This window comes from Aphelocoma coerulescens, chromosome 13 (assembly GCF_041296385.1).
Source record: "Aphelocoma coerulescens isolate FSJ_1873_10779 chromosome 13, UR_Acoe_1.0, whole genome shotgun sequence".
Taxonomy (NCBI): domain Eukaryota; kingdom Metazoa; phylum Chordata; class Aves; order Passeriformes; family Corvidae; genus Aphelocoma; species Aphelocoma coerulescens.
This window is the reverse complement of record NC_091027.1, coordinates 6,778,736-6,802,981: the sequence shown is the minus strand read 5'-3', so window position 1 is coordinate 6,802,981 and position 24,246 is coordinate 6,778,736. Positions and strand designations below refer to the sequence as shown.

The window sequence follows — 24,246 nt, the reverse complement described above, 5'->3', positions numbered from 1 at the left end:
ACCTTCTCTCCTCACTGTCCCTTAACACCTTTCATCTCCGTCTACCTACTGCACCTTGTCCTGCCCCATCTCCACCTCCTCCATATTCCTTCCCCTGCTCAGTCCAGGTGGTACCTCCAGGGCTCTTTCCAGGAGGCAGGGGGCTTGAAGCTCTTTTGACGGGACACTCATAGCAGGGAAGTTCAGCTCAGTTTCTGAACTGGGCCATGAAGATCATTCTTCTAAACACGGCTTGCACTTTCAGCCAACGCTCTGACCCATGAGACACATCAGAGTTACTTGTTGGGGGTCCCAAGGGTCCTGTCCCTGGCCACCCTTCCCACCCTGCTCTGGAGCTGAGGCAGAAGGAGCACCATGCCTGCACCTCACACTCTGGATGGAATCAGCAGCCATGAAACGTGTCAGGCGAGGAGCTGCCGCAGCTGAGGAGCAGCCAGAGCACCTTTCCTCTTGTCCCTGCTCCACCATTGTGGTGTAAACACCAGCAGGCAGAGGCAGAAACCTCCTTGGGCAAACAGCCTGGGACCTTCCCACATCTAGACCCCACACGTGCTGTGTACCACCCTGCCCCATGATCCCTATGGATCACAGAGTCCCTTCATTCTGAGAGCCCTCAAGAGGCATCAACAACCCCACGTGCCCCAAACAAAAAGGCCAGACGGTGACCGGAGACGTGTCCCACGCTGCTACAACACATGACGTGCCAGGGTGGACAAATACATTAAACTGAAGCTTGGAGAGCAGCAATGTGTCCCTGCAAGCCCAAGGGTTCTGCAGACGTTCCTGGGGCTGTCAGCTCCCATTGGGAAAAACGCAGGAAGGACAGTGCTCCCCAGCCTGCAGGCACACTGCCTGACCCCAGGCTTGGCTGGGACACAAGCAGTCATTCAGAATGGAATAGGTGTGGACAAGTTTGACCTCAAGCAATAACCAGGGAGCCTGTGAAAGTGGCAGAGAGCAAAGACCTCAGCTCAAAGGCTGAGGGCAGGGAAGGGCTGTGTGGTTATTAGCAGACGGAGCTGAGCTGGCTCCTCAATTACAGCTGTTTTATCCCGTCTGGACTTCCAACAGCTTCCTCCGATCTTCGTGACTCAGTGTCTTGGCATGGAGAACACATACCCGAGAGGTTGGCTTTTGAAATCCACCAGGGACATTTCACCTTCCTAAAATAAAGAGTGGGCAGAATGTTTTCAACCTCCTTCCAAAAAATGCGCACACAAAAAAAAAATACCACTCCTTAATAAGCGCATGTTGTTGGGTCTCAGCTGGTTTTCGGCTGGGGTAGATTTTCCTGGTTATAATCATGCAGCTGTTTGCTGACTGAATAGCTGTATTTATTTTTTGACATGTTTACTAACCACCTCAAATACCTTCTCTACCTGTAATTGTGGTGCAGCATACATATTATTTTTTTTCAGATTTCTTCATTCAAGTGGGTTGTGTCATTCCCAGGCCCTGTGCTGTGGTTTGTGGAGGGTACCCTTCTGGTTTGAGGGCATGAAGCTTTGGACTCAGGTGACCCTGAACTACGGCGGACCAGTGAAAAGATACTTGGTGGGGGTAGGGGGGAAATGGAGTCAATTTTTCAAGCCACTTGTGCATGGGTGCTCAGAGCTTTAACATCCTCTGTTTGGTTTCTCACGCAGTCTCTCCCAAAAGTGTTTCCTCCCATCTGTGCCCATCTATCTTCCCCCCCTTCCATGCTTTATTGAAGTTGGTCAAAGCCAAACCCTTTATGCTTTCTAGTGCATGTGTGCCCTGAGCCATGGGAGAAGAGGGGAGGCCTGAAAATGCAGCAGAGCAGGGGCTTGTTGGATTCCTGGCATCCAAATGCTGGAGGAAAATAATGCAGTTGCTTTCCCCAGGCACCCTGTAAAGAATCACCCCTTGGCACAGAGATCAGAGGGCTCTGGAAAAGCTGGGCTGGCTGAACACCTCCAACCCCACCCTGCAGGACTGTGTTCCCCTCGCCTGTCTGTACCTGACCTGAGGGTCTCTCTGCATTGTCCCACCCCTGCAGGTTAGCAGGGCGTGCTCCCCTCCTTTGTGGCTCTGTTGGCATCTTGATGATTTGCCAATCTGGCCATCTGCCACCTTCCCAGTGCTAAATGTCCCATCCACCCTCCCCCCAGACCTCTCCAAACAGCGCTTTTGCAATTCCCTGCACCACACAAGCCTCCACATAGTTTGACATTTGTTTCAAGATGTTTGGAGAGCTTTGCTGCCCAGGAGAGACCCTGAGCCTGGGGCAGCAGCTCCTCTAATCACCAGGCTGCTGGTAGGAACTGGATTAGTGTTCAGATTTGGGGTTTTTTCTTTAAATAAACAAAGCAAACTGAGAAATTCCTGGAGGTATAAAGCCATTCCAGACCATGTCAAAGTAGGTCCAAAGCTGTTCATCCAGATCCCTGCAGCAGAGAGAGCCCTTTGTGGACTCTGGGGGCTCAATCTCCACCCAAACTCACTTTCAGAGGCCGTGAACAGCATCCCCAGGCTGCCTCTGTCCACTCAGCCCCGTCCACAGCCTGCCCAGGGGACACCCTTCTCTGCTCTCTGCCCTGGGATGCTTCCATCTGGCTTTTTCTCTCCAGGTAGGAGAACCAGGTCCCCAACCAGGCCACCAGCTGAGATTTGTGCCTCAGGTCACCTCAGAGCAGCCACAGTGGTGCTGGGACACCATCATGGTCCAGCCACCCCATCGTGGTGTGTGCTGTGGCCACATTTACATGAGGCTGCAGTGACCACTTGAGCAGAGGGAGGTCAGACCCAGAAAGGGCTGTCCAGGTCTGTGATTCATTTACAGGAGCTGTAAAACTGCCACCTGGACTTTACAGCCTTGGACGATGCTGGTGTCAAAGACGTTTGGTGCAAGAGCCAGCTGGAGCCAGGCCAGTTTTATATTTAATCCTGCCTATGAATACAAATAAAGGGTCTGTATTTTGAATGAGCGACAGGCGCACCACGGACATTATTAAACCTTCCAAAAATAAACCCCTGCCAAAGTGATGGGAGCCAGATTTTTCCTGGAAAGTATCAGCGCGGGGTGGGGGGTGGTAGTGGGGCAGCCCCTCTGTCACAGGCCCCTCTCCAACAGCTGCTCTGCATCAGGAGCAGCTTCTTCCCTCTGGCCCTTTGCTTGTTTAAGCCCCAAAAATGCCAGAGCGGCTCCTACAAACAGCTCAAAGTCCACTCAGCACTAAATCAGCTCTGAGGATTCAGCTCTGGAGCGCTGTGGATGAATCTTATGGAAAACTGTTCTGAAATATGTAGAATTACATATGGTGTTGCTGAAACGACCCCCGCTGTGCCACCCTCGCTGGTGGGCGGCTCATCCTCCGCCTCCCCGCCGCTCTCTGTTCGCCCCCGTCTCCTGCCCAGGGGGTGTGAGGGGCCCCGCTCCGGCCACGGGGTGACCCCCCCGCTTTCCCTTCTCCTCCATCCCCCGCCAGGGCCGTGCAGGGAGCCGCCACGGGGCTACCCCCCTTTCCCTTCTCCCCCATCCCCTGCCAGAGCGATATGCGGGACCACCGTGAAGTGACCCCCGCTCTTCTTTGTCCCCCATCCCCAGCCGAGGGGGTGTGAGAGAATCTCATGGGGTGAACCCCACTCTGCCCCGGCATTCTTCCCGGCTCCCACTGGAATGGCATGAGAGACCCCATGGGGTGACCCCCTCCTTCTTTCTCCCCCTCTTCCCCCCGTGGCGGTGTGAGAGACCCCCACGGCATGACAAACCCCTCCTCACCCAGACCCCCCACGTGTTGCCCCCGGCGACTCCCGGCACTACATTTCCCATGGGGCCGCGCGGCGGAAGCGGAAGTGGCGTCTCTCCGGCGCGGCACGCGGGCCGCGCCATGGCCGCCGACGGCGGCGGCGGGCGGGAGCTGCTCGCCCTCATCCACCAGCACCTGCTCCGTGGCGGCTTCGCGCGGGCCGCCCGGGAGCTGCAGGCGCAGAGCGGGCAGGTAACGGGCGGCCGGGCCGCGGCCGCGGGGGCGGCAGCGGGGGCGCGGGGGGGTGCGGCGGTCCTGGAGCGCGGGCCTCGAGCGCGGGCCTCGGCGGGGCCGCAGGGCCCGGTCCCCCTTCGCGCCCTCACCGACCACCGGGAGCGCCGTGTGAGGGCCGGGCGTGCCGCGGGCCCGAGGCTGCCCCCCGGCCCGCAGGTCCATGCTGGAGCCGCGTGGTGTCCCTGCACCCAGCGGGTGCTCCTGGTGGCCGCGGGGCGTCCCGGCCCCGAGCCGGCCGGGGAGAGGGGAGAAGGCTGGCAGCCCGCCCGCAAAGAGCCTCCCGTACTGGGGGCTGCTCCTCCCCGAACACGTGCTGCTCCGGGAGAAGTCTCCAGGGGAACACGTGGCCCTGGGTGCAGCGCGGCGGGGAGCGGGAGGGATTCACCGGGAGGTGTGTGCAGGGAGACACGGTCCCGTTCTCCTGGGGAGTCTTGGATGGGCCCCTGCGGTCGCTGCTTCTGTCTGGTGGTCACATCCCGAAACGGGGCCGGTGTCTCACTGGTGTTCACTCTGCTTTCACAGAAATTGCTCCCTTCCCTCTCGACCTCTCTCGAGGACATCTTTACCCACTGGGAAAAGTAAGTCAAAGGAGATAATAAGTATCAAATATGTTCCAGACTGTGCTGACGGCTAAGCTGCATGGCATGTGTGATTTTTATTTGCTGGAATTCCGTGTTGTTGGAGGATTTCCGATGATAACTGTGCTCAGCAGAGTTTTCTCCTAACCTCTGGTTTCACAGCAATTCATTTCAGATGTTCAGGATTATGCTGGTTTAAAATTTCCTGAGCTTGGAGATAAGTTGTTACTTCAGTTTTGGGCAGATGATGCTGGTTGATGCTGGAGTGTTGTGGAGCTCAGAGCCATGCTTTACTGTAAGAAATCTGTTCCCCAGTTCTGTTTCACTTTCTTTTTAAAGCCACGTGCTTTGCAGGATTATTGACCCAAGAACAGAAAAGTTGAGCAGATGCTGAAATGCCAGAACTCTTACAGGGACTTAAACCTTGGCACAGATCACAGATGATCTGACTCAGAGGAAATCTCTTGGTTTCAGCCTGTCCTTTCAAGTCCTTACATGTTCCAAACGCCTTCCTGCATCGTTATCCCCCATTTGAAGGTCTGCAGGAGGGAGTCTTCCCATCTGTGATATTTGCACCCAGCCTGTGCTCGCTTTGGTTGGATGTTGGAGTGCAGCACTGCAGAGAAGCCTGTGGCAGCCTCAGTGCTGGGTTATCTGGGAATCCGTGGAGTTGGGAGCACTGGAGTGAGGATCTCCTCAGTGTGGCCATGCCAGCAGCCTTGGGAAGTGTTTTTTCAAAGGTGTTTTCTGCTTGATGCCTTGTGCCTTGCTCTTGTCCTCCATCCCTGAGCAGGAGAAAGGCTGGATCTAGATGAGGATGTAGCAGCGTAGAAATAGGTTTGCAGTTCCTCCCTCTAACAGTTCATTGCTCTCATGGGTGCTGATGGTGACCTTCCCACGGGCTGGTTATCCTGCCTGCTGCAGCAAACCTTCCCAGACACTGTTGCTTTTAAAATTGAGGGGCAACAAGGCATTTGCACCAGGTTTAATTCCTTTTTCTTCAGTGTCACCCTTCTCTTATGGTTCTGCCCCACAAAAACGTCTGTTATTCCTGGTCTGTCTGAGTTCTGCTTGGTTGGGAGTCAAAATGAGGGATGTGTTGGCCAGTAGTTATCTTAATCCTGGGGTGCTCCTGTGAGTGAGCTGCCTTTGTCACTTCCTGTTGCTTCATAGGTGTTTTGGCCCAAAAATATCATTCCTTAATCTACCGTGTGGCTCTTGCCCTTCTCACCAAGGCCATCCTTGGTGCTGTCCTGCAGAAACTCTTCCAGAGTGAGCCTAAAGCTGAGACTTGCCATTACAGGAGTGACCTCCCTCCAGAGCTGCATTTACTCTTGGAGGATGCAGAGAGGGGGTGGAAGGGTGCCTTTGGAGCAGGGGAAAGCTGGCCCAGTTCAGCCCTGGGAGCAGCCTGAGCCCTGCAGCCCTCAGGATGTTCTGGAATGCCACAGGGACAGCGCTAGCAGACACCATTTCTTCCCTTCAGGGAGTGTTCCTGAGCTCCTGGTCACTCACAGCAAATTCTCACATCAGGCTGTGTTGTGCTGTCAGCAGCCACTGGATCAGGAAGGTGTTGCAGGATCAGAGCTACCTGTGTGGGTTGCCCTTTTGCTTTATTAAAATGATTGTTGGAGTAGCTACAGGACTTTCTAAGAGCCAACATGCCTTTGGTGCAGCCTGCTTGCACTAAACTTGCTGTTGCAGCTGTGCTGCCAGAACACTCTGACACCATGCACAATCTTTACTCATCAAATTATTAAACTAATCTTATTTTTAAAACAGATGAACTAATAAAATGAGCTAAACTGGGCCAGAAGAGAGGATATTTGCTTCTGATAATTGTGTGTCCCAGGGCTTAGAAGTATTGCATGTGTGAATCACACCAGTGTGTGCCCAGTGTTACCCTTGTAATAAAGCAAAGGTGTTGTCTTTAATTCTCACATGAAAACGTGGGTAACTTTAGCCACATCATCTCTTCTGGTACAGGTAGGATTTAGAGCCTGGAAGGAAAATCTTTCTCCAGCTTAATGTTTTAACCCAATTGAGCAGCTTAAGTGTTTAATACTTATGTGGCCTCTTCCTCCTGTTTTTCCAACACATTTTCTGTAGGTCCAGCCACTTCCTTTCTTAAACTTCTCTGCAACCTGACTTTCCTGCCCTTTTGACTTGAGAGCCCGAGTTCAAATAGCTTTTGTACCCTTTAGATTGACTTCTCCTGGCCCTGTGGAATACCAGGACCTGGTATTGTGGGGATATCTGCCCTAACCCTGAGGCTACACTTACTTTGAGGCTGTAGCTGCCTCCTGGAGATGGAATTTGTTCTGGAGGATGCCTTCTATCGAGCACCAGCCTGACTGTGTATGTTTTTATTTCTCTGCTAAAGTGAGAAAGAGTCTGCCTAGGGCACAGAAAAATGGTCTATGTTCAGTATCTCCTGTGAGTGTTGCAGGGGTATGTTGCTCTTGGATGTCTACTGAGGACTGGAGATGTCCCTTGGAAGTTAGAGAATTATTTCTCCCACCCTCTTAGGAATTCCTCTGAAGAGAAATGACACTGCCTATTCTTAGGCTGGAGCCTGCTCTGAGAGTGAATGAATAATTATATTCTAATTTGTTTAAGATATTTTTCCCCCGTTTTGATACCCATTGTCTTCTCTCAGAACTCCACCAAATTCCAGGAGAAGAAAGGTGAGTGATGAGGAGGCAGCCATCCCAGAAAAGATCAGAGTTCCCGATCCCGTGAGCAGCTCTGAGAGCTCAGAGAAAGAAGAAGATGAGAAAGAGAAGGCGGAAGCAGCGAATGGTAGGAGCCTTTCATCTCCTGGAGTTGACAGAGTAGGACTGGAGACTTGTGTAGGAGCAGCCCAGCTTGCTTGGCTAGAGAAAATGTTTGTAAAGTGATGGCTATTCGTTTGTGCTCACAGAAAAATAGGACAACTAATTTAGCACCCCCTTCTCATGTGGAGTTTCTGAGGAGCACAGATGTCTGCTGAAGCTAGAAAAAACCTGTTATGATTCATTGGGGAGGGATGGGTGTTGTTGCTTGGATGAAGCTTTGGGAACCTCTTGCTGCCCACTGTGGAGCACTGTCTAGTTGGTCCCAGGTGTGTGTTGGGCCAGCAAAGGCAGGCCTGTTTCATGGATCAGGGAAGGTCTTGTTAGTTGGTCTGGAAAGCCAGTGCCCTGTGTCTGAGGTGGGGATAGGTCTCCCGTGCAACTGATGTAGGAGGTGTTAGCTTGTGGAGTCTAACAAAAACCCCTGTCTGATATATTTTGGCTCAGTCTGATCTGCTGTAGACCAGCCTTTGGAAAACTGCAGATCTTGAAAGGTTCCCTGTCTTGGTGGCTGGGAGAGGGATGGGGTGGAGAAGCAAAGCACTTGCCTGTCACAGGGACAGCAGTGGTGATGGTCTGGGGTCAGGTGTGGAGATGGGACGCTGTCCTGCTACTGGGGCCCTCCTTCAAATGAGAGACCGTGTTGATGTGAGAAACACACTCACACAGCTGCTGTGTGGCTCTCTCCTGTGCAGCAGCCAGCCTTTCTCTGGCCACGAACTCAGTAGTGAATGTAGAAAGCAGTGAGGAAGATGAGTCCTCGTCAGAAGAGGAGGCTCCGCCTGAGAAAGGTGCAGTGACGGTAAGGCAATGCTCCTGGCCTTGAAGGCTGCTGGTACTCTGAGGCCAGGACTGTCCCACATTCATCAGCATGTGTAGAATTGCGTCCTGGGGTGGAAATCATATTTAAATGACCCTCCTATGCTGCCATAAGCCTTTTCTTAGATACCTGTCCCCCAAACACTTCCTTAAAGAGCTCTGGCTTACCTGGCTACCACATTGCTCTTGTGGGTACATTGTCTCCAGTTTAGCTCCTCATCTGTTTGTAGCCTTCTAATTTCCTTTATTTCCTGTAGGTGACAGCAGCTGTGGTGGGTAGCAAAGCTGCCAACTCCCTGCATTCTCCTCCCAAGCCCACTGCCCCAGCAGGCAGAGCAGCAGGGCTCCCTGCTGCTGACAGAACTGTGCTCTCTAACAAGCAGCAGCCCAATGCCTCAGCTGCAGCTCCAGCCCCGGCCAAGGCCCAGAAACTGCCCAGTTCTGGGAAGCCTGGACATGCCACAGCAGCTGTGGCCAAAGTAGGGCAAAGCAGAGCACCAGTAACAACCAAAGCACCGGAAAGTTCCAGCAGCAGCAGCAGCTCCTCATCTGAGAGCGAGGAGGAAGAGGAGACACCAACTGTGAAGGCCCCAGCCCCCAAAGCGGGTAAGGAGCCTGCAGGGTGGGGTAGGTGTGTGTGAGCTCCAGCTCTGCAGCAGATTGGATCTGAGACGTGCCTTCAGCATGTTCCTTTCAGCTTCCTTGCTGGAAAGCTCAGAGTGATGCTTGTTCCTTGGGGAGGCTGCTAGAACACTGCAAAGCAGCCAGCTCCGGAGCTCCGTGGGATGAATCCAGCGTGCTTGCTCCCATTTCAAGCAGCAGATCCTGTGCTAAGATGTCTGGCAGCACCCAGCACATACCCAGGGGTTGGGGGTAACAGTGTAGCCTGTCCAGAGGAGATGCAGTACAAATGCTGCAGATACTTTCAGCTTTATGGAAAGGCACGACAGTGTTGTTTCTTTATTCCCAATTGCAAAGTGATTCGTTTTGGGATTTGAAGTCTTCAGGGAAATCTTTAAATGTTTTGAAGTGTGTCTCTGTGTGTTGGAGGAGGAGGGTGAGAAATAGATCATTGAAGTTCTGGAAATGATCCTTCTCTTGGCTGTTTTCCAGCAGAGGCCCAGCCAGGCTGGGTGCCCCTGCAAGGAGCTGTGTGTGGCTGGGCAGCACCGTACAGGGTCAGAGCGTGGCCAGGCAGTATTTCCCATCTCTGCCTGCACTCGAGGAGTGGTGTTTCTGGGCCAGCATTTGTCTGGAGAAGCTGTTCCCAGCAGGCCATTGATGTTTTCAGCAGGGCTAGGTCCTCTTCCCTGCAAATCCCCTTAACCCTCTCTGTGGCTTGTTTTGTTTCCCTGACATCAAAAGCCTCATTAGCATCACACTCTGGGGGCTCAGAGCAGGCAGCAGCCATGACTTCTCCTCACTTGTGTTTCAGAGCCGGTGGCTGGGGCCGCCAAGAGCAGCAGTGAGGAATCAAGTGAGGACACATCCTCTGAGGAGGAGCTGGCAACTCCAGCCATCCAGGTAACCTCTCCAACATGGAGTCTTTGTCCCTAGGAAGTCATTTCCCTTCTTTTGAAGGAGAGAGGAAATGCTGCAGTGCTGTATTTTGACATCACCCCTTACCTTGGGTGTGTGAGATCCCCAAACCCAAGACCAGAGCACGTGCTGTGTGGCCGAGAGCCCTGCTGACATCAACCACTCTATTCCAGTTTCTACTAGTGCCTGAAGCTGAGGGAGATCCTTGGATCTGTAGGAGGTGATTAGTATGCAATTTGATGGATATAGCCAGGCAGTCCATGGAGAAAGTGACTTGCTTCAGATATTCCACAGCCCATGGGTCTGAACAAGTGTGTCCTGGTCAAAATTAGCAAGGTAGCTCACTTCAAAACAGATTCTCTGCAGTTAGAGCTTTCAACCATTTTCTTCCGAGGTGTTACCTGATTCTTCTGTTCCCTTTTGTTCCCCCCATTCCCAGGCCAAGCCAGCTGTGAAAACAGTGCAGTCTAATGCAACACCTGTGAAAAGTGCACCTCCTGCTCCAGTGTCCCTTAAGAAGAATGCAGTGAAACAAACAGCACTGGCAGCAAGCCAGGCTAAACCTGCATCCACAACGGTTCCTGGGGCTGCACAGCCTGATGACACATCAGAGAGCAGCAGCTCATCAGACAGTGAAGATGAAGAACGTCCATCAGTAACCCAAGTGCGTGTCTCCGAGATCCCCTCTCTCCTTGCATGCCTGTCAGGGCTAGGGACTGCAGTGAAAAGAAAATTTTGTAAATGCGTGTAGTGTGTAGCAAAGTCATGTTGGGGGTGGGAGGAAGGAGGCGTGAGGTGTTAAAAGGCACCTCCATGTCTTTGCTCTGAGCTTTAATCAACCCATTGTGCCTTTCTTTGAAAAACCCATCAGTACTTTTAAATGAAAAAAAAACCCCCGGCGTTTCTTTTCCCACCTGAAGAGGCAAATTATCGTGGTGGAATTTGCTTCTCAGGTATAAATTGCAATAAATAGTGTCTAATTTGGCAAACTGTAGTGCAGCTGGGCTTCCCTGCTGTGGAGAGTGCAAAGTGCTGCCTTGTACCTCACTGGTGGGGACTGGTAGTAGCAGCAGGCTGATGAAGAATGCCTGGTCTTGCTTTCTCATCTTGGGAGACCATCCCCACACAGCTAGATGAAAGAATTCCTTGTGTCCTGCCAGTCGCTAATCTTCCTTCCGGGTTTGCCTTTCCTGGGGGGCTCTGAAATGTCTTCCCTTGATTACAGTCTGAGCAAATGAATTATGCTGCTATGGGATTTGCCTTATTTCACTCTGTTCATGTCTTGTCCAGACAAAGCCGCCTCCAAAATCCTCCCAGGCCATCCCATCCCCAGCGAAACGTATACCAGCAGCATCACTGTCCATCAAAGCAGCTCCAGCAAAAACACTCCCACTGTCCCAAGGGAAGACAACACCAAAACCAGCAGTGCCAAAGCAGGCTAAAACCTCCCTGGGAAGGACTGGTGCTCCCACGAAGCCTGCTGAAAGTGTAAAGCCAGTGGAGAGCACTGCCTCGTCAGCCAGTGAAGAGGAGGATCTCCCTGTGCCCATCAGCCAGAAGGTAGGTGCTGCATTCAGCCCAGTGCCAAGGGATGGGATATGCAAGACAAATGTTTATCCCTTAAATGCTGCTACTGATCTCCTTGAAACACCAGGAGTTACCTTGTTTCTCAGTCCCTCGGAGAGGAAGATCTTTCTATTTGGAAGCAAGTACAGCCTCAACTCTTCTCACACAGCCGTACCAGAGGAGGTGGGAGGCAAATGGTTTGGTACCAGCTGTTCACTCATGCCCTGCCCCTCTGGAGTGGCCTTGTGTGCAGGGTCACAGGTAGCTTGGTCTTGGCTCTCCTGTGAGGGTTTGGTTAGAGTTCTGCAACCAAAGGAGAAGGACTGGGAGCTCACACTGGACTCAGGTGGCTAAACTGAAAGGGATGTAAATCCCTTCCTGAGTGCATCCCTAGGCACATTGTATTGAGACTTTCTGCCACAAGTCTGAGCTGCAGGACACTTCAGAAAGTGCCCTGAAAGCAGCCTTTGGGAGCTGCAGCCTTACTGTCTGCAAGGGAGGAAGGGAAGCTGGGGGTAGAGCCTCACGTGTCCTTGCAGGGAGCCTCTTTGTCAACACGTCCTTTCTCTATTGACAGGCAGGAGCCAGCGAGGCTCTGCATTTTTGTCTTCATAGCCTTGGTCTGCTAAGGTGGGTGGAGGGGGACGCTTCTCTAACAGTTGGCTCTGTGCTGCTCTCTTCCTGCGTGATTGATTATATGTGAGGATTCAGCTCTAGGTGACAGGAACAGCTATTTGATAGCTGTGCCATGAGGTCCCACTGTAAAACCATCGAGATTTGTCCATTTTAGCAGGATTTTTGTGCTGGAGTAGGTTTGTGTCCTACAGTGTTGATTCTGTGAAGCTGGCAACAGCAAGTTTTACCTGCTGATTTAACCACTTCAGCATCTTCCCTCTTGCAAACTGACATTTACCCCTCGACAGCCAGAGTCAGCAAGGAAGAGCTTGTCATCAAGGGAGCTCTATTTTTGCCAAGCAGGCTGTTCCTTCCCATGTTAGTAGCCTACAGGCAGAGACCACGAGTGAAGCCTGAAGATAAACCATTGGGCTTAGCTGTGTCCACAGTCCTGTCCTCCCAGTCAAACTTCTTAGCTCATCCCTCACCATCTGCTACTTGGGCATATGCTAACCACTGACTTACTGTATCCTGCAACTTCCTCTGGCTTCTGTGCAAGATCCAAAGAGATACCGAGCGTTGGAAGCTGCTTCATCTTTCCCTGTGGGGGTGGATTAGCACAATTAAAATGAACATCATGCCTAAATTGAACTGCTTAATTGGTATGTTTACCCGTGAAGACTCAGGAATATTTAGTTAAAGAAGTTGACAAGGTGTTCGCATATTTTGGGGGGAAAGGATGGTGATGGGGGACAGTCTGACCTTAAAGACACTGAGCTGCTTTTCTTTTGGAACTGCTAATTTTGCTCTGCTGCTTCTTTCCTGAGTGTTTTGAGCCAAAGGTGGCACTTGAGCCCTCTGTAGACAGGCTTTGGCTTCTGTTTACAAGGAGTGGGTGTGAGATGCACGTGCAGCCGTGTGTTGGGAACCCGTGTCTTCCTTGAGCATCCCAGGAAAACCCGTGTGGGTTGTGCTGACAAAAGTTGTGCCAGCAACTTTTTATCTTGGAATGCAGGTCCTGTGGGGAGAGGCCGAATCTCCCAAGAGACTGAGGGTCTCTTTCCCTCCTTGAACCCTGTTCCCCCTGCTGTGCAGGTGGCAGTTGTCCCTTTGCTGGGCCATGACCCAGCTGAGACACTGGTCCCAGTCCATACAGGGCGGTGTTCCCGAGGCACACAGGCAGTGCTGGAGTGTGATTTTACAACGTGCTGGGCGCACGTGGCTCAGTGTTGTTCCCCCTCTTGTCATGCAGCGCTGCAGGATGCAAATGGACCCAGCGAGTGGCAGATGGGTTGTGCGGAGCTGAGTCATCACACTCACTGAGCCACAGGCAGCTCCTGCTTTGGGGGCTGGAGAAGGAGCAGGAAAAATTATTTCCTCTTGAGTTATTTTCCTCCTCTCTGAGTTACTTCAATACCTGTGACTCTCAAGCTGTCAGAAGCTCTCTGCCTGTGTTACCTGCTCCCTGGATGTAACTCGGCTGTGCTGTTGGCCAGATCCCACCTGAGGCTGTCATCCATCTGATGTGGATGGATGGACCTTGGTGGCCTCCCAGGAAGATCTGAGGCTGTGTAAACCTTATGGTGGTTTCTGTGTGGATGCTGTTATGTTCTTTCCGTGTTAAGATGCCCCTGCATGGCAGCTCTTTCTCACTCCATAGCTAAGTTAGGAAATGGAGCAGCCCTGTGCTGTGCATCCACACAGAGGGAGACGCTAGACCTGTTGCTATGCAGGGCTTAAAACTGAGTGAGCTTAAAACTCAGTGGGCTCTGATCTTGGTAAGCTCTTCCCTTGCACAGCAGTGTTCAGAACAGCAGAGAGGAGCTAGCACGTTCAGAGCAGTGTGTGTGAATTCTTCTGACTGCTTCAAGTACTTGTGTCTCTTCAGCATTGCAAAGCTGGCCTCTCTCCTGGAGATTGTGACTCACTGGTATCAAAACAAAACAGAGAAGTGAGGTTTGCAGTCCCCCCTCCCCAAGCACTTGTGGAGGTTTCTGTTTCTCTAAGCAGAGTCAAATGTGCTTGGCTCGTTTGGAGAGCTGTTCTGTAATGGGATAAACATGCAGATGCTGTTGTCTGTTTAGTGTTTGGCTTGGAGATGATAAACAGTGCCCCAGTGGCAGCCCGTGGCAGGGCTGTGCCAGGAAGCACAGTAGGATTGGTCTTCCCAAAAGGCTGCTAAGCTGGTGCTCTCTGCTGCGGGCTGTGGGGGTATCACTGCATTGGCAGCATGGCAGGGGTGGGGCAGCCGGGCAGGAATCTCTCATGGAGCGCCAAAGCAGGCTGGCATCACATGCAGGGTGCACAGGGCCTGCCTGCCCTGGCAAACACGATGTACTCTTTGGCAGAGCAGCCCGGAGATGAGCCATGAGTGGAGTAAATGAGCGGGTGCAGAACACTGCCAGCCTGGGGAATATCTGCAGGGGAGGAAATTCCCAGATCATCCACAAGCACTGCCTCTCCCTCTGCTGTTGCTAGCCTTCAGTGTGCAGGAGGGGGATCCGCAGTCCTTGGAGAGGGGCCAGGAAGAGAATGAGTCTCACCTGGCAGTTGTGTATCCGAGGCACAGGTGACTGTGGCTTCCTAGTGCTGACACAGCAGGGAAAGTGGCTTGTGGTCTATCCTGGAACATCTGAGTGTTGACAGGTGCTGCAGAAAGACACAGCCCAAGTGAATGTCAGAGGTGTTTTGTTGTCTGGAGATGTCTAAATTCTTAGACCTGTTGACAAATCAGTTTCCAAGTTGAGTTGCACTCTGTATCTGCCCCACCTCCCAAACCCTTGTGTCAGCCCTGGGTCTACACTGAGCTCTCTACCAGCTCCAGGCTGTAGCTGCTCTAATAACTGTCTCTGAATCTTGCAAGTGTTGTGGCACAAGGCTTCCCAACTCCTACTGATTCCCTGAGCTGTTGGTAGGTCATGCTTAAATGAGAGGCTTCCTTGGAGTGGGAGTCTTGGGGTTGCAGTGCTTGTCCTGCTCTCAGGCTCCTGCCCAGCCAGCATCTCTGCCTCAAGAAGGAATTGCTGTTAGGAGCTTACACGCACTGTTAGCCTGTGTGCTCATGTAAAACACACTTGGGCTTTCTGTCAGAAGGAGATTGCTAAATGCAGAGGGATGTATCTACAGCTGTTCAGTCCAGGCAGGGACTGAAGCCCCTCCCACTTGTAACACACCATGGATGGTGTGAGTGTTAGTAACTCTGTTAGGGTAAAACAAAACCCAGCCTGGGCTGAAACTGCACTTAAACTCCTAAACAACACCTGTACTAATACTGCATTTCTGGGCCTGTGTTTGTTTTTTGTTAAGAGGTTATCAGAACAGCCCAAGCCTGTTCCCAACCTGAGCCAGGCTGCTAAAGCTGGGCAACCTGAAAAAGCAGTGGTAAGCACCTTGAAAAGCCAGGCCTCCGAAAGTGGGAGCAGTGACTCGTCTGACAGTGAAGAGGAGTCTCCTGCAGCACAGAGACAGCCTCCACAAGCTGGTAAGTTTCCTGGTAGTAGCCAGGATCCCTCATCTGCATCCTTATGGGTTTCTTCCTCTCCCCTGCACATGGAGCAGCTCCTGCTCTGGACAGCCACAGAGAGCAACTCTTTCTCACAGTGACAATGTCTTATGCTTTTCCTGCAGTGAAAACCAATTCTGTGCTCCAACCAACAAATGTGAAAAAGGCACCGGCTGCAGCACCAGTCACAGCCCCTCCAGCTGTGGACAGCAGTGATGATTCCAGTGAGGAGTCAGATTCAGAGGATGAAATAGTCCCCCCTTCCCAGGTGAGGAGCCACTGACCCACTGGCTATGTGGGCTTTTAGTGCTGCACACTCAGGAGGTCTCAGGACTTGGAAGGTGGTAATTGTGGAGGTGATGAGCAGTGCAGAGGAGCCTCCTGTTGGCTGGATCAGGTTTTCTTGGCAGTGTCCATGGGTCTGGCTGACACCAGCTCTAGGTGCACATCTCAGCCACAGCAATCTTGCAGTGTGTGAGAGCAATGGAGAGTGTGAGTGCTTTGACAGGAACATGAGTAGACACACAACCCCAGACCTCCCCTGGGACTCTGTCCCCTCTGCTCTAGTCCAGGAATTTAGACTGGAAAAGCAGCCAAATCCTTACAGGAAGAGTTTTTCCATGAGCTGTGTAGCTCCAAGGCAACCCATCGCCTGGTTCCTCCCAGACCCCTGAGGTTCTCTGGTTTTGTTTTCCGCAAGCCTTGGGAGGATGGATCTGCCCTGAGGGGTAGCACAGTGGTCCTGCTGCCTTTCAGCTGGAGGAGCCAGGCCCCTGGCTTGGAGAAAAGAGGTGACCCCGTATCTGTGCTGAGAGCATCACTGAGTGTCATGGAGCTGATCCCAGCTCTCCCACTGGAGTCTCTTTGTGTCTCCATGCCAGTCCTGCAAAGCTGTGGCTGACTCCCTGGGGCCAGAGCTGCCTCAGTGTGAAGCTGTCTTGGGGGTGTCTGCACTTGTGCTGCAGTTTGAGCCCAAGAAACCACATTAAAAAACCCACTGACTGAGGAACACAGCTACTGTTCCTCATGGTGGAGGCTTGGCTGGTGCTCTGAGCCCAGGACTTGGTGGCCAAGCACATTTTATATCCCACACATGCCTTTGCTGGGAGAGGGACATTATGAGCACTCAGGAAATCCTTCCCTGTGTTGGCCTAAGGCTGTGGCCCGCAGAAAGGCTGTCTCCCACCAGCTGATGGGCAGGCAGCCATCCTGAGCAGTCCTTGAGTAAAGCATGTTTATATTACTGAGATTGTATAAAATAATGCAGTTGCTGTAACTTGAGCTTTGTGTGAGAGGGCTGAGAGCTCACGTTGGGCTGGCAGCTCTGCACGGCGGAGCGGGGCCTTTTCCCTTCCAAAGGCCAGATGTTGTGTGAGGGAAATGTCAGCCCACAAAGGCCCAGCTTGTCAGAGATCTGGAGGGGGAGAGCTGCTCACGTAGCCTCGTCAGTAACACAAACCAGGAGGCTGAGTACTTCTTCGTGGCTCCTGCTCCCTCCTCTGCTGGCATTTATGTCATGGACCTGTCCTCAGTGACAGATTTCCATGCCCCTGGCCTTTCTATTTTTAACCCCTCTTATTTCAAGTTTGATGGGAGGTTTCAAATGTGAGGTAACAAAATTGCTCTTGTTAATTTGACCCCTCATCTGTTCTTGCCTTGTGGATCCAGAGGCAGATTTTCCCTGTGGTCGGTGTCTTTCTTTATCTCTGTTGCCAATTAACTCTTGGTGTGTGATTATTAGAGTGTAGAAGACGTCCTGGAGTCCAAGTGCCTGCTCCGCAAAGGTTTACAACTGCAGTCTTACACTGCTGGTGCTGCAGTGGGTAGGGATTCACAGCCTGCAAGCACAGCACATTTCCCCTGCCTGCCCTCAGGGTAGGTGCCTTTGGGGCACTGAGCTAATGCTTTTGGCACTCTCAGGGTGCTGGCCCTTATTTCTGCTTCTGGTTGTGCCAGAGGCCTTGCTCAGAGGCTCATGGGAGACAGAGCTGGTCTGCAAAGGAGAGAATTAAAAAACAAAAGTCTTGGTGCTGTGCTGAAAATGATGGAAGGGCTCAGGAGTTTGTGCTGGATTGGTGTATGCCTCTGTATCTTTTTCCTCCAAGTTTGCTCTGTCCTGATTTTCTTTCTCATCTCTGTAAGGGTCTGTCCCAGCAGAACATCAAAGTAACTGTGGTTTCGAGCATGGTGGCTGCAAAGGCAAATGCCACCCTGCCTTCAGGGAAGAGGACAAAAACTCCTGCTGTCCCTGCAGCCAGCAGAGTGTCTGAGAGCTCGAGCAGTGATGCCTCAGAGCACAGCGTGCTGGCAGGAAAGGTAATGGTGAAGGAGACTAAGGTGGGGAGCTTTCCTGGGGAGAGGGAGAAGATGAGTCTGCTGGGGTCTGGGGCTGGTGCCATGTCCCCAGCTGAGGGATGTGTTCATGAAGCAGGGAGAGAGGGGCTGCTCTATCCTAACCACGATTATCATCCCATGAGATGAGGCAGAGGAGCAAAGGGTAGTCCTGGTACCTTTTCTGTTCCTGGCTCCCAGCTGGCTGGCTGGTTTCTTCCTTCTTTTGTGATATCAGTTGTCTGCTTGGCCACAGCTGCCTGCTTCCCTTGTGTGCTGGGACCAGCTGGGCCCTCTGAGAGGTTCTTGGGCTGACTGTGACATGAACTGGAGCAGTACAGCTGAAGAAGGGCCAAGGTGGACCAAGCCCATCTACTCTGGGCTGCTGCTTATAGTTCATGCATGTGAGCAGTTATTCCTCCTTCCAGATCTATTTCATCTCCCTCTCCCTAGGTCCCCACTGCTTCTAGCCAAAAGCAAACGGTTCCTGTGGGAAAAGCTCCTCCAGCCAACACTGCCACCCCAGGAAGTTCCACTGCCAAGGCAAGGAAGCCAGTGCTGCAGCCAGCACAGGACACCCACCCAAGCCAGCCCATGCCACCCACCCAGGCAGAGGACACCTCAGACAGCAGCAGTTCCTCTGACAGCGACGAGGAGGAGGCACCCAAGCAGCCCCCCAAACCTGGTCAGTTCTCCCCAGAAGATGCTCTCGGTGCTACCAGGGTGGGGACAGCCTTTTGTTACTCTATGGGAGGTGTGCAGTGGTTGGAGAGGGGTGCTTCCTCTCCAGCCTGGCAGAGCACTCCCCTTCCTTTGGAGGCTGGCAGCCTTCTGGTGGCAGTGCTTGTGCTGGGGAGGTGAGCTCAGCCCCAGGCAGAAGTGGTTTAACAGGAGGAACTCTGCTCTTCCAGCAGGCTCCCTGCAGAAACCAGGAGGAGCCCAGACAGCCCATAGCTCCTCCTCAGAGTCCAGTGAGGAGGAGGAGGATGCAGCATCGCAGGTATGGTACCTGAGCAGTCTGGATCCTCTCAGGTCTTGCAGCTGGTTCCTAAGTAGGACTGAGAGAGACTCAGTTCTCAACCATAGCAGACAAGGCGCTGGGTGGGTTTGCCAGCAGAGAAATGGGGGTTCCCCAGTGCAGTGGTGTGAGCAAGACCTTTTGGTGGGGGCAGAGAGAGAGAAGCTTTTGAACCTGGAATGCTTCCCTCGGCAGCCAGGCCTCGGGTCCAGCATTCATGGTGCGTTCCCTGGGAGAAGAGACAGGAGGACGTGGTACCTTGCAAGGGTTAAACCAGGAGAACTGGCGCACAGTGCCAAGAGCAGCAGGGATTTTTTTTCCCCCACTTTAGTTTGTAACTTAACCCACGTCCAAGACATGAGATTCCCTTTGTAAGTAACGTGCAGGGCGTGCAGTACATCTGCAGTGCATTAACTGTGCGTGGGCTCACGCTGATGGCCAGGAGCCTCCCCCAAGCCTGCCTTGCTGGGCGAGAACAAAGGAGCGCCTCTGGCCGCCAGCTCTCGAGGCTGTCGGCTCAGCTGGTGTCTGTCGGTGCTGGCCCCTCTCCTGGTAGCCCTGGGCTCTCAGAGCAGGCTCCACAGGTGGCCAAAGGTGGACCCTTCACTTGGATTTTGAGGACAATAGCAGCAGAGACAGAGCTGCATGTCTGGTGTGTGGGAGGCTGCCCTGCTGTGGCTCCTCAGTGTCTGTGCTGTTTCAGTCCCTCCTCACAGGCTACCCAGTCCTCTCCAAGACCCCAGTAACGCCCCAGGCACCAAAGACGGTTCCCCCCCAGCCTGGAGGTGAAGCAGGGCCAGGGAAGGCAGCTGGGAGTGCTGCAAACTCCCTCGCCAAGGGCTCCCTGAAAGCAGCCCCAGCTGACAGCTCAAGCAGTGACAGCAGTGACTCCGACACAGATGACAACCAGGTGGCTGCAAACCACAAAGCAGGTGGGTCTTTGGCAAGGTTGGGAATTTGCTTGGCCCAGGAGCGAAGCCATGCTGGCACAAAAGGGTGACACTGGGGAGGATGTCACTGGGACAAGCCCCGTTCCCAGTGTGTCTCTACCACAGAGCCACAGCATGGAGTGCTGCTGCCGTCTGCTGGCTTCCCTGGTCACAGCACAGCCTCCTCCCTGAACACCCTGCTTGTACTGGCTGCCTCCAAGGCTCAGTGCCTTTGCCTCTTCCAGGATGTGCTTTAGCCACAGTAATTAACAGGAGCAGGTAGGGCTCTCCCTGGAGCCAGTGCACAGTGCATTGCTGGCTTCTGTGGAAGGTTCAAACACTGCCTGAAGAACATCTGCCGCACAGTGCTGGTATTCAAGCCTCCCCTTGGGCTGTGTGGGCTCTGCTGCATGTCTGGAGAGCAGAGGAGGGGAAGCAAATGAGAAGACCTGTAGAGAAACAAAATGTCCCACCATTTCCCTTGTTTGTTGGCAAATGGTAAGAGTTGGAGCTGGAAGCTGCTTCTGCTCTGGTTGTGACCCTGACACTTTCAGATGAACTCTGACCCGTACTAGAAGCTCACGTGGGTCTGTTGGTCCCTTGGGCACATCATGAAATTGTGCATAGGGCTGCTGAGGAGATCAGAACCATCTGTATATGGGCTCAAGAGGGCTCAGGGGCTCTGGGATTGGCCAGTGGTGGTGATTACACGTGACAGTGTGGAAACCCCCACCACCCTGGGAAGTCCACAACTTACTGGGGATGGTGTCCTGGGGAAGGACTGCTCTATCTATGCTCACCCATTTTGTCAAACAGCCAACTGTTGTGGCTGTTGTCACCACTTCAGGCTGAGGCATCTTTCTCTGACGGCTGTAGATGCCAACAAGTTTAGCTTTTTTTCTGGGAGAAGAACTGGATGCTCCTCTTCAAATGCATATTTCCATCCTCCTGTGACTAGTCTGTGTAATGAATGCTCCCTGAGTTGTCTTCTCTCTCTTGTCTGTTTCTGCAGAAAACAACCCCCCTTCAGGGCAGGAAGCTACAGAGGCCTCCAACCAAGAGAAGGTGGCAGGAAAAACAGAGCCAGGTCATGCCAGCCTCAAAGCTTCGCCACTGAAGAAAACTGTGGCAGTGAAAGAGAACAATATTGGGGCAAAAGGGGTGCAAGTGACCCCAGTGTCATCACATGCCCTGCTGTCCGTCCCACAGTCACAGCAGCCAAGCTCAGGGAGTGAAACTGAGGTCGTCACTGCTGCCAGAGTCCCTGCAGTGCAGACAGTGGAGGGATTGGAGGTGAAGAAGAAGAAGAAAAAGGAGAAAAAAGAAAAGAAGGAGAAAAAGAAACCATCCTCCACAGCAGACAAGGCTGTGAAAACGTCCAAGAGCAAAGACAAAGAGAACAAGAAGCAGAAAACGTCTCAGAAGCGGAAGCTGAGGGGAGAGGATGGGGCTGTGGGGCAGCCCAAGGAGAAGAAACGGAAAGGGCAAACTAATGAAGAAGCACCCAAAAAGAAAAAGAAGAAAGCAGATGGTGACCTGGAGAAGGTGGCAGGCAGCAAGGAAAAGAAAAAAACAGCTAAAAGTAAGCATCCTACACTTGGGGCCTAGTTTGCAATAGGTTCTTGCAGCTGATGCACATTCACCCTCGGGTGCAGGGCCTTGCAAGTAGCACCCACTTTCCCATTGGCTTCCTGCTTGGCTGCTTCCCTCATGGAATCATAGAGTTGTGTGGCTTGAAAAAGGCTTCTAAGATCATTGAGTCCAACCACATCCCCAGGTACCATATCTACAGGTCTTGTAAATGCCTCCTAGGTTGGTGACCACACCACTGCCCTGGGCTGCCTAATCCACTGAAAAAATTTTTCCTAATACTCAATCTAAACTTCCTCTGGCTCAGCTTGAGGCTGTTTCCTCTTGTGCTGTCACTTGTGACCTTCGTACAGCTTGTTGTTCTGTAGTGCCCTGCTCTCTGCCCTACTCCAAAGGCCATTTTTTTCTTTGCAGTGCAGCCTGTATTTGCAAATTAGAGCTGGTTTTGTGCTGGATCTCGTAGGCTTTAAAAAAAAGGGGGGAAGCTGGATTGGCTGAGCCACATCTGCTGGGGCATTTCTGTTCCGCTGAAATGCAGCCCTTATTTTTGGAGGAGACAGACTTGTCCATTGGCCCTTGTGTGAGCTGTTTAACAGGGATGAGTGGAGCCTCTTGGAGCAGTTGTGCTGAGCTGAACCTTGTGTCCATCCTGTGTTAGCAGCTCCCCTGGCTCTCATTTCTGGCATGTGCTCACCTACTCCAGCCCTGAAGCAGTTCCTTGGAGCAGGTGGGCAGCAGAAGGTGGAAAGAAGGAAATTCTACATAATTCCACTTATATGTGTGCACAGATGGTGGGATCAAGCTGCTCTGGCTCAGGGGTATTAGGGAAACATCCCTGGGTGCAGCTGCCTGTGGCAGAGCTCTGCCTTCACCCAGTTCCTGCTCTGGAAATCTTGCTCAAGTTTGGATGTGATCAAAAACTCACTGGAAGTGCTCCTACCAGTCTGTGCTCCCTCTCAGAGGCTGACAATACCAGAGTCCCTCTCTTAGTTGGCTTTTTTTTCCCATTCCTAGAAAAGAAGACTGGGAAAGAAAAGAAGAAGAGCAAAAAGGCATCTTTGGAAGGGGCACCTGTAGCAGATGGCTCTGCTGAGGTTCACAAGAAGAAGAAGAAAAAGGAGGTATGTGTCAGACCCCGGGCTGTGGTGCTCATCCCAGCAGTGTGCCAAGCTAGAGAACGACCAGAGCCGTGTCCTGGCCTTGCTGGCAGTCCAGGGGAGCCTGCAGTTCACTGTGGCCAGTCTTAAGACACCCCAATCTTTGGCTGGGATTAGGGTGGCTCAAAGGGCTTGTTCCTGTATTGCTGCCCTAGGAGATTCCTTTCCCTGGAAGGGTCAAACCCAGGAATCCTTTTGGTGGCAAAGGACTTAGTCCTGTCTAAGGAGTAAGTGCTGCTCTCCAGCTGTCTGTTCATCTCATTCTCAGCAGAAGCTGGAGCTCCTGAGGGCTTGGCAGCCTTCTGCATCCCATCCCAAGGGCTTGAAGGGGGCACAGAGGGAGACTATAGGGTGTTCCATGTGGTGGCTGCCACCTCTACAGGGATGTATCCAGGATGCCTCTGTAGCTTTGCTGGGTCCTTCATGTCTGTGGTGCAAATGATACTGATGTATTTTTCCTCCTTTCCATTTTAGAAGAAGAAAGCAGCTGAGCCTGAAGGATTGTGAGAAGGTACATGGCCTGTGGGGACTGGCCATTGGTACCCTGAGCGGCATAACCTTGGCCACATTCAGAACTCCTGGGCCAGTTTTGGGAAGACAGTGTGGTCTCTAAGTGCTCACTGAGCCAGCCTGGCCTTAGATCAGAGGGCCAGGGAGTGGAGCAGTGTGAGGAATATCGTGCAGCCCTGTGCTGGCTTCTCTGGATGTGTCTGACCTCAACTCTTTAGCTGCTGAGAACTGGATGTCCAGCCTGGGTGTTGCTGACCTCTGTCACCAGCAGAGATGAGTGGCCTCTGGCAGTGTCTGTCTGTCCCTGCTGACCACAGGGAGCTTGCAAAAGCAGTGGGGATTAGATGGTGATGTTGTAGCCACCTGGAAGTGGACCAGATGCCTCTGCCCATGCTCTGCTCAGCTGTAAGGCTGTTCTCCTCCCCATCCCTAACTCTCTAACTCCTCTCCCCAAAGGTACCGCATTCCTGTGATTAAAGATTTATGGGTGAAGATCAAACAGAAGAGAGGAAAAAAAAAAAGGAAGCTCACCTGGAAAATTCCAGCTTTTTTCAAAATAGTAATTTATAATTTCTTTTAACCGACTTTTAGAGCAGAGCAGTGTAACTTTTCTGTCTCCTCCTGTCCTGCTGAGGCCCAGAGATGTGTTTATAGTCCCTCCAGATGGAATGGGACTGGAGGAGGCAGTTTGACCAGAACATAAACTGCTTTCCCCCTTGTTGACACCCAGCCATCCCTTTCTCTTACCACAGAGCTATATTTTTTGAGAAAAACTTTTACCTTTTTTCCCCTCCTCCTGTGACTTGTGGTGTCAGTCCTTTTGCTACTACAGAAGAGAGCTCTCGGGTTTCCTTTTTATTCCAACACTGACAGCAGTGATTATCATGTCCCTGGAGTTGCACTGAACAGTTGTGTGCAGCAGCTGTTCTCAGCCAAGGCAGAGTCAGTTTTTGTGTTGTTTTTTAATGAAATACAAAATAATAAACAACAAACAGTGAGATTTTACTTCAGCTGCTTTCAGGGGTGGCCAAGGCTGGCTGGCTCTGGAGGATGTTGTGGGTGGGAGAGCAGAGCCCAGTGTCTGCCTGTCTGGGGCAGGGGGGACCCCAGGGTACAAGTGAAATCAAACGAGGGATGGGCGAGCAATGGGACAAGAAACACAGCCAATCCTGGGTGGAGATACAGCTGTCTCTGCCTGCAGAGATTTTTCTTTATCCCTTTTTGTTAAGATTCATTTATTTTTAACCTTGGACA

At 52.4% G+C, this 24,246-nt stretch overlaps 1 protein-coding gene across 4 annotated transcripts; it reads left to right on the top strand.

Moving 5' to 3' along the window:
- The first annotated feature begins 3,826 nt into the window (after nucleotides 1-3,826).
- TCOF1 (treacle ribosome biogenesis factor 1) lies at nucleotides 3,827-23,990 on the top strand. Of its 4 annotated transcripts, XM_069028615.1 has the most exons (18): nucleotides 3,827-3,962; nucleotides 4,527-4,582; nucleotides 7,242-7,384; nucleotides 8,112-8,218; nucleotides 8,493-8,841; nucleotides 9,671-9,759; nucleotides 10,214-10,438; nucleotides 11,065-11,334; nucleotides 15,262-15,436; nucleotides 15,583-15,725; nucleotides 17,600-17,773; nucleotides 18,242-18,473; nucleotides 18,700-18,788; nucleotides 19,510-19,738; nucleotides 20,748-21,317; nucleotides 22,340-22,446; nucleotides 22,957-22,993; nucleotides 23,449-23,990. In XM_069028615.1, exons 1-17 carry the CDS (start codon nucleotides 3,852-3,854, stop codon nucleotides 22,987-22,989), a joined length of 3,102 nt encoding a protein of 1,033 aa, XP_068884716.1. In that variant the 5' UTR covers nucleotides 3,827-3,851; the 3' UTR covers nucleotides 22,990-22,993; nucleotides 23,449-23,990. The 4 variants fall into 4 exon arrangements, with proteins under 4 accessions (XP_068884716.1, XP_068884717.1, XP_068884715.1 ...); XM_069028616.1 differs by having other exon boundaries at nucleotides 18,703-18,788; nucleotides 22,957-23,990; XM_069028614.1 differs by having other exon boundaries at nucleotides 22,957-23,990.
- The last annotated feature ends 256 nt before the right edge of the window (nucleotides 23,991-24,246 follow it).

Coding starts and splice junctions, on each gene's coding strand:
- TCOF1 (XM_069028615.1), top strand. CDS start 3,852: ATGGCCGCCGACGGCGGCGGCGGGCGGGAGCTGCTCGCCCTCATCCAC. Junction 15,726..17,599: donor AAATAGTCCCCCCTTCCCAG/GTGAGGAGCCAC, acceptor CATCTCTGTAAG/GGTCTGTCCCAGCAGAACAT. Junction 18,789..19,509: donor AGGAGGATGCAGCATCGCAG/GTATGGTACCTG, acceptor GTGCTGTTTCAG/TCCCTCCTCACAGGCTACCC.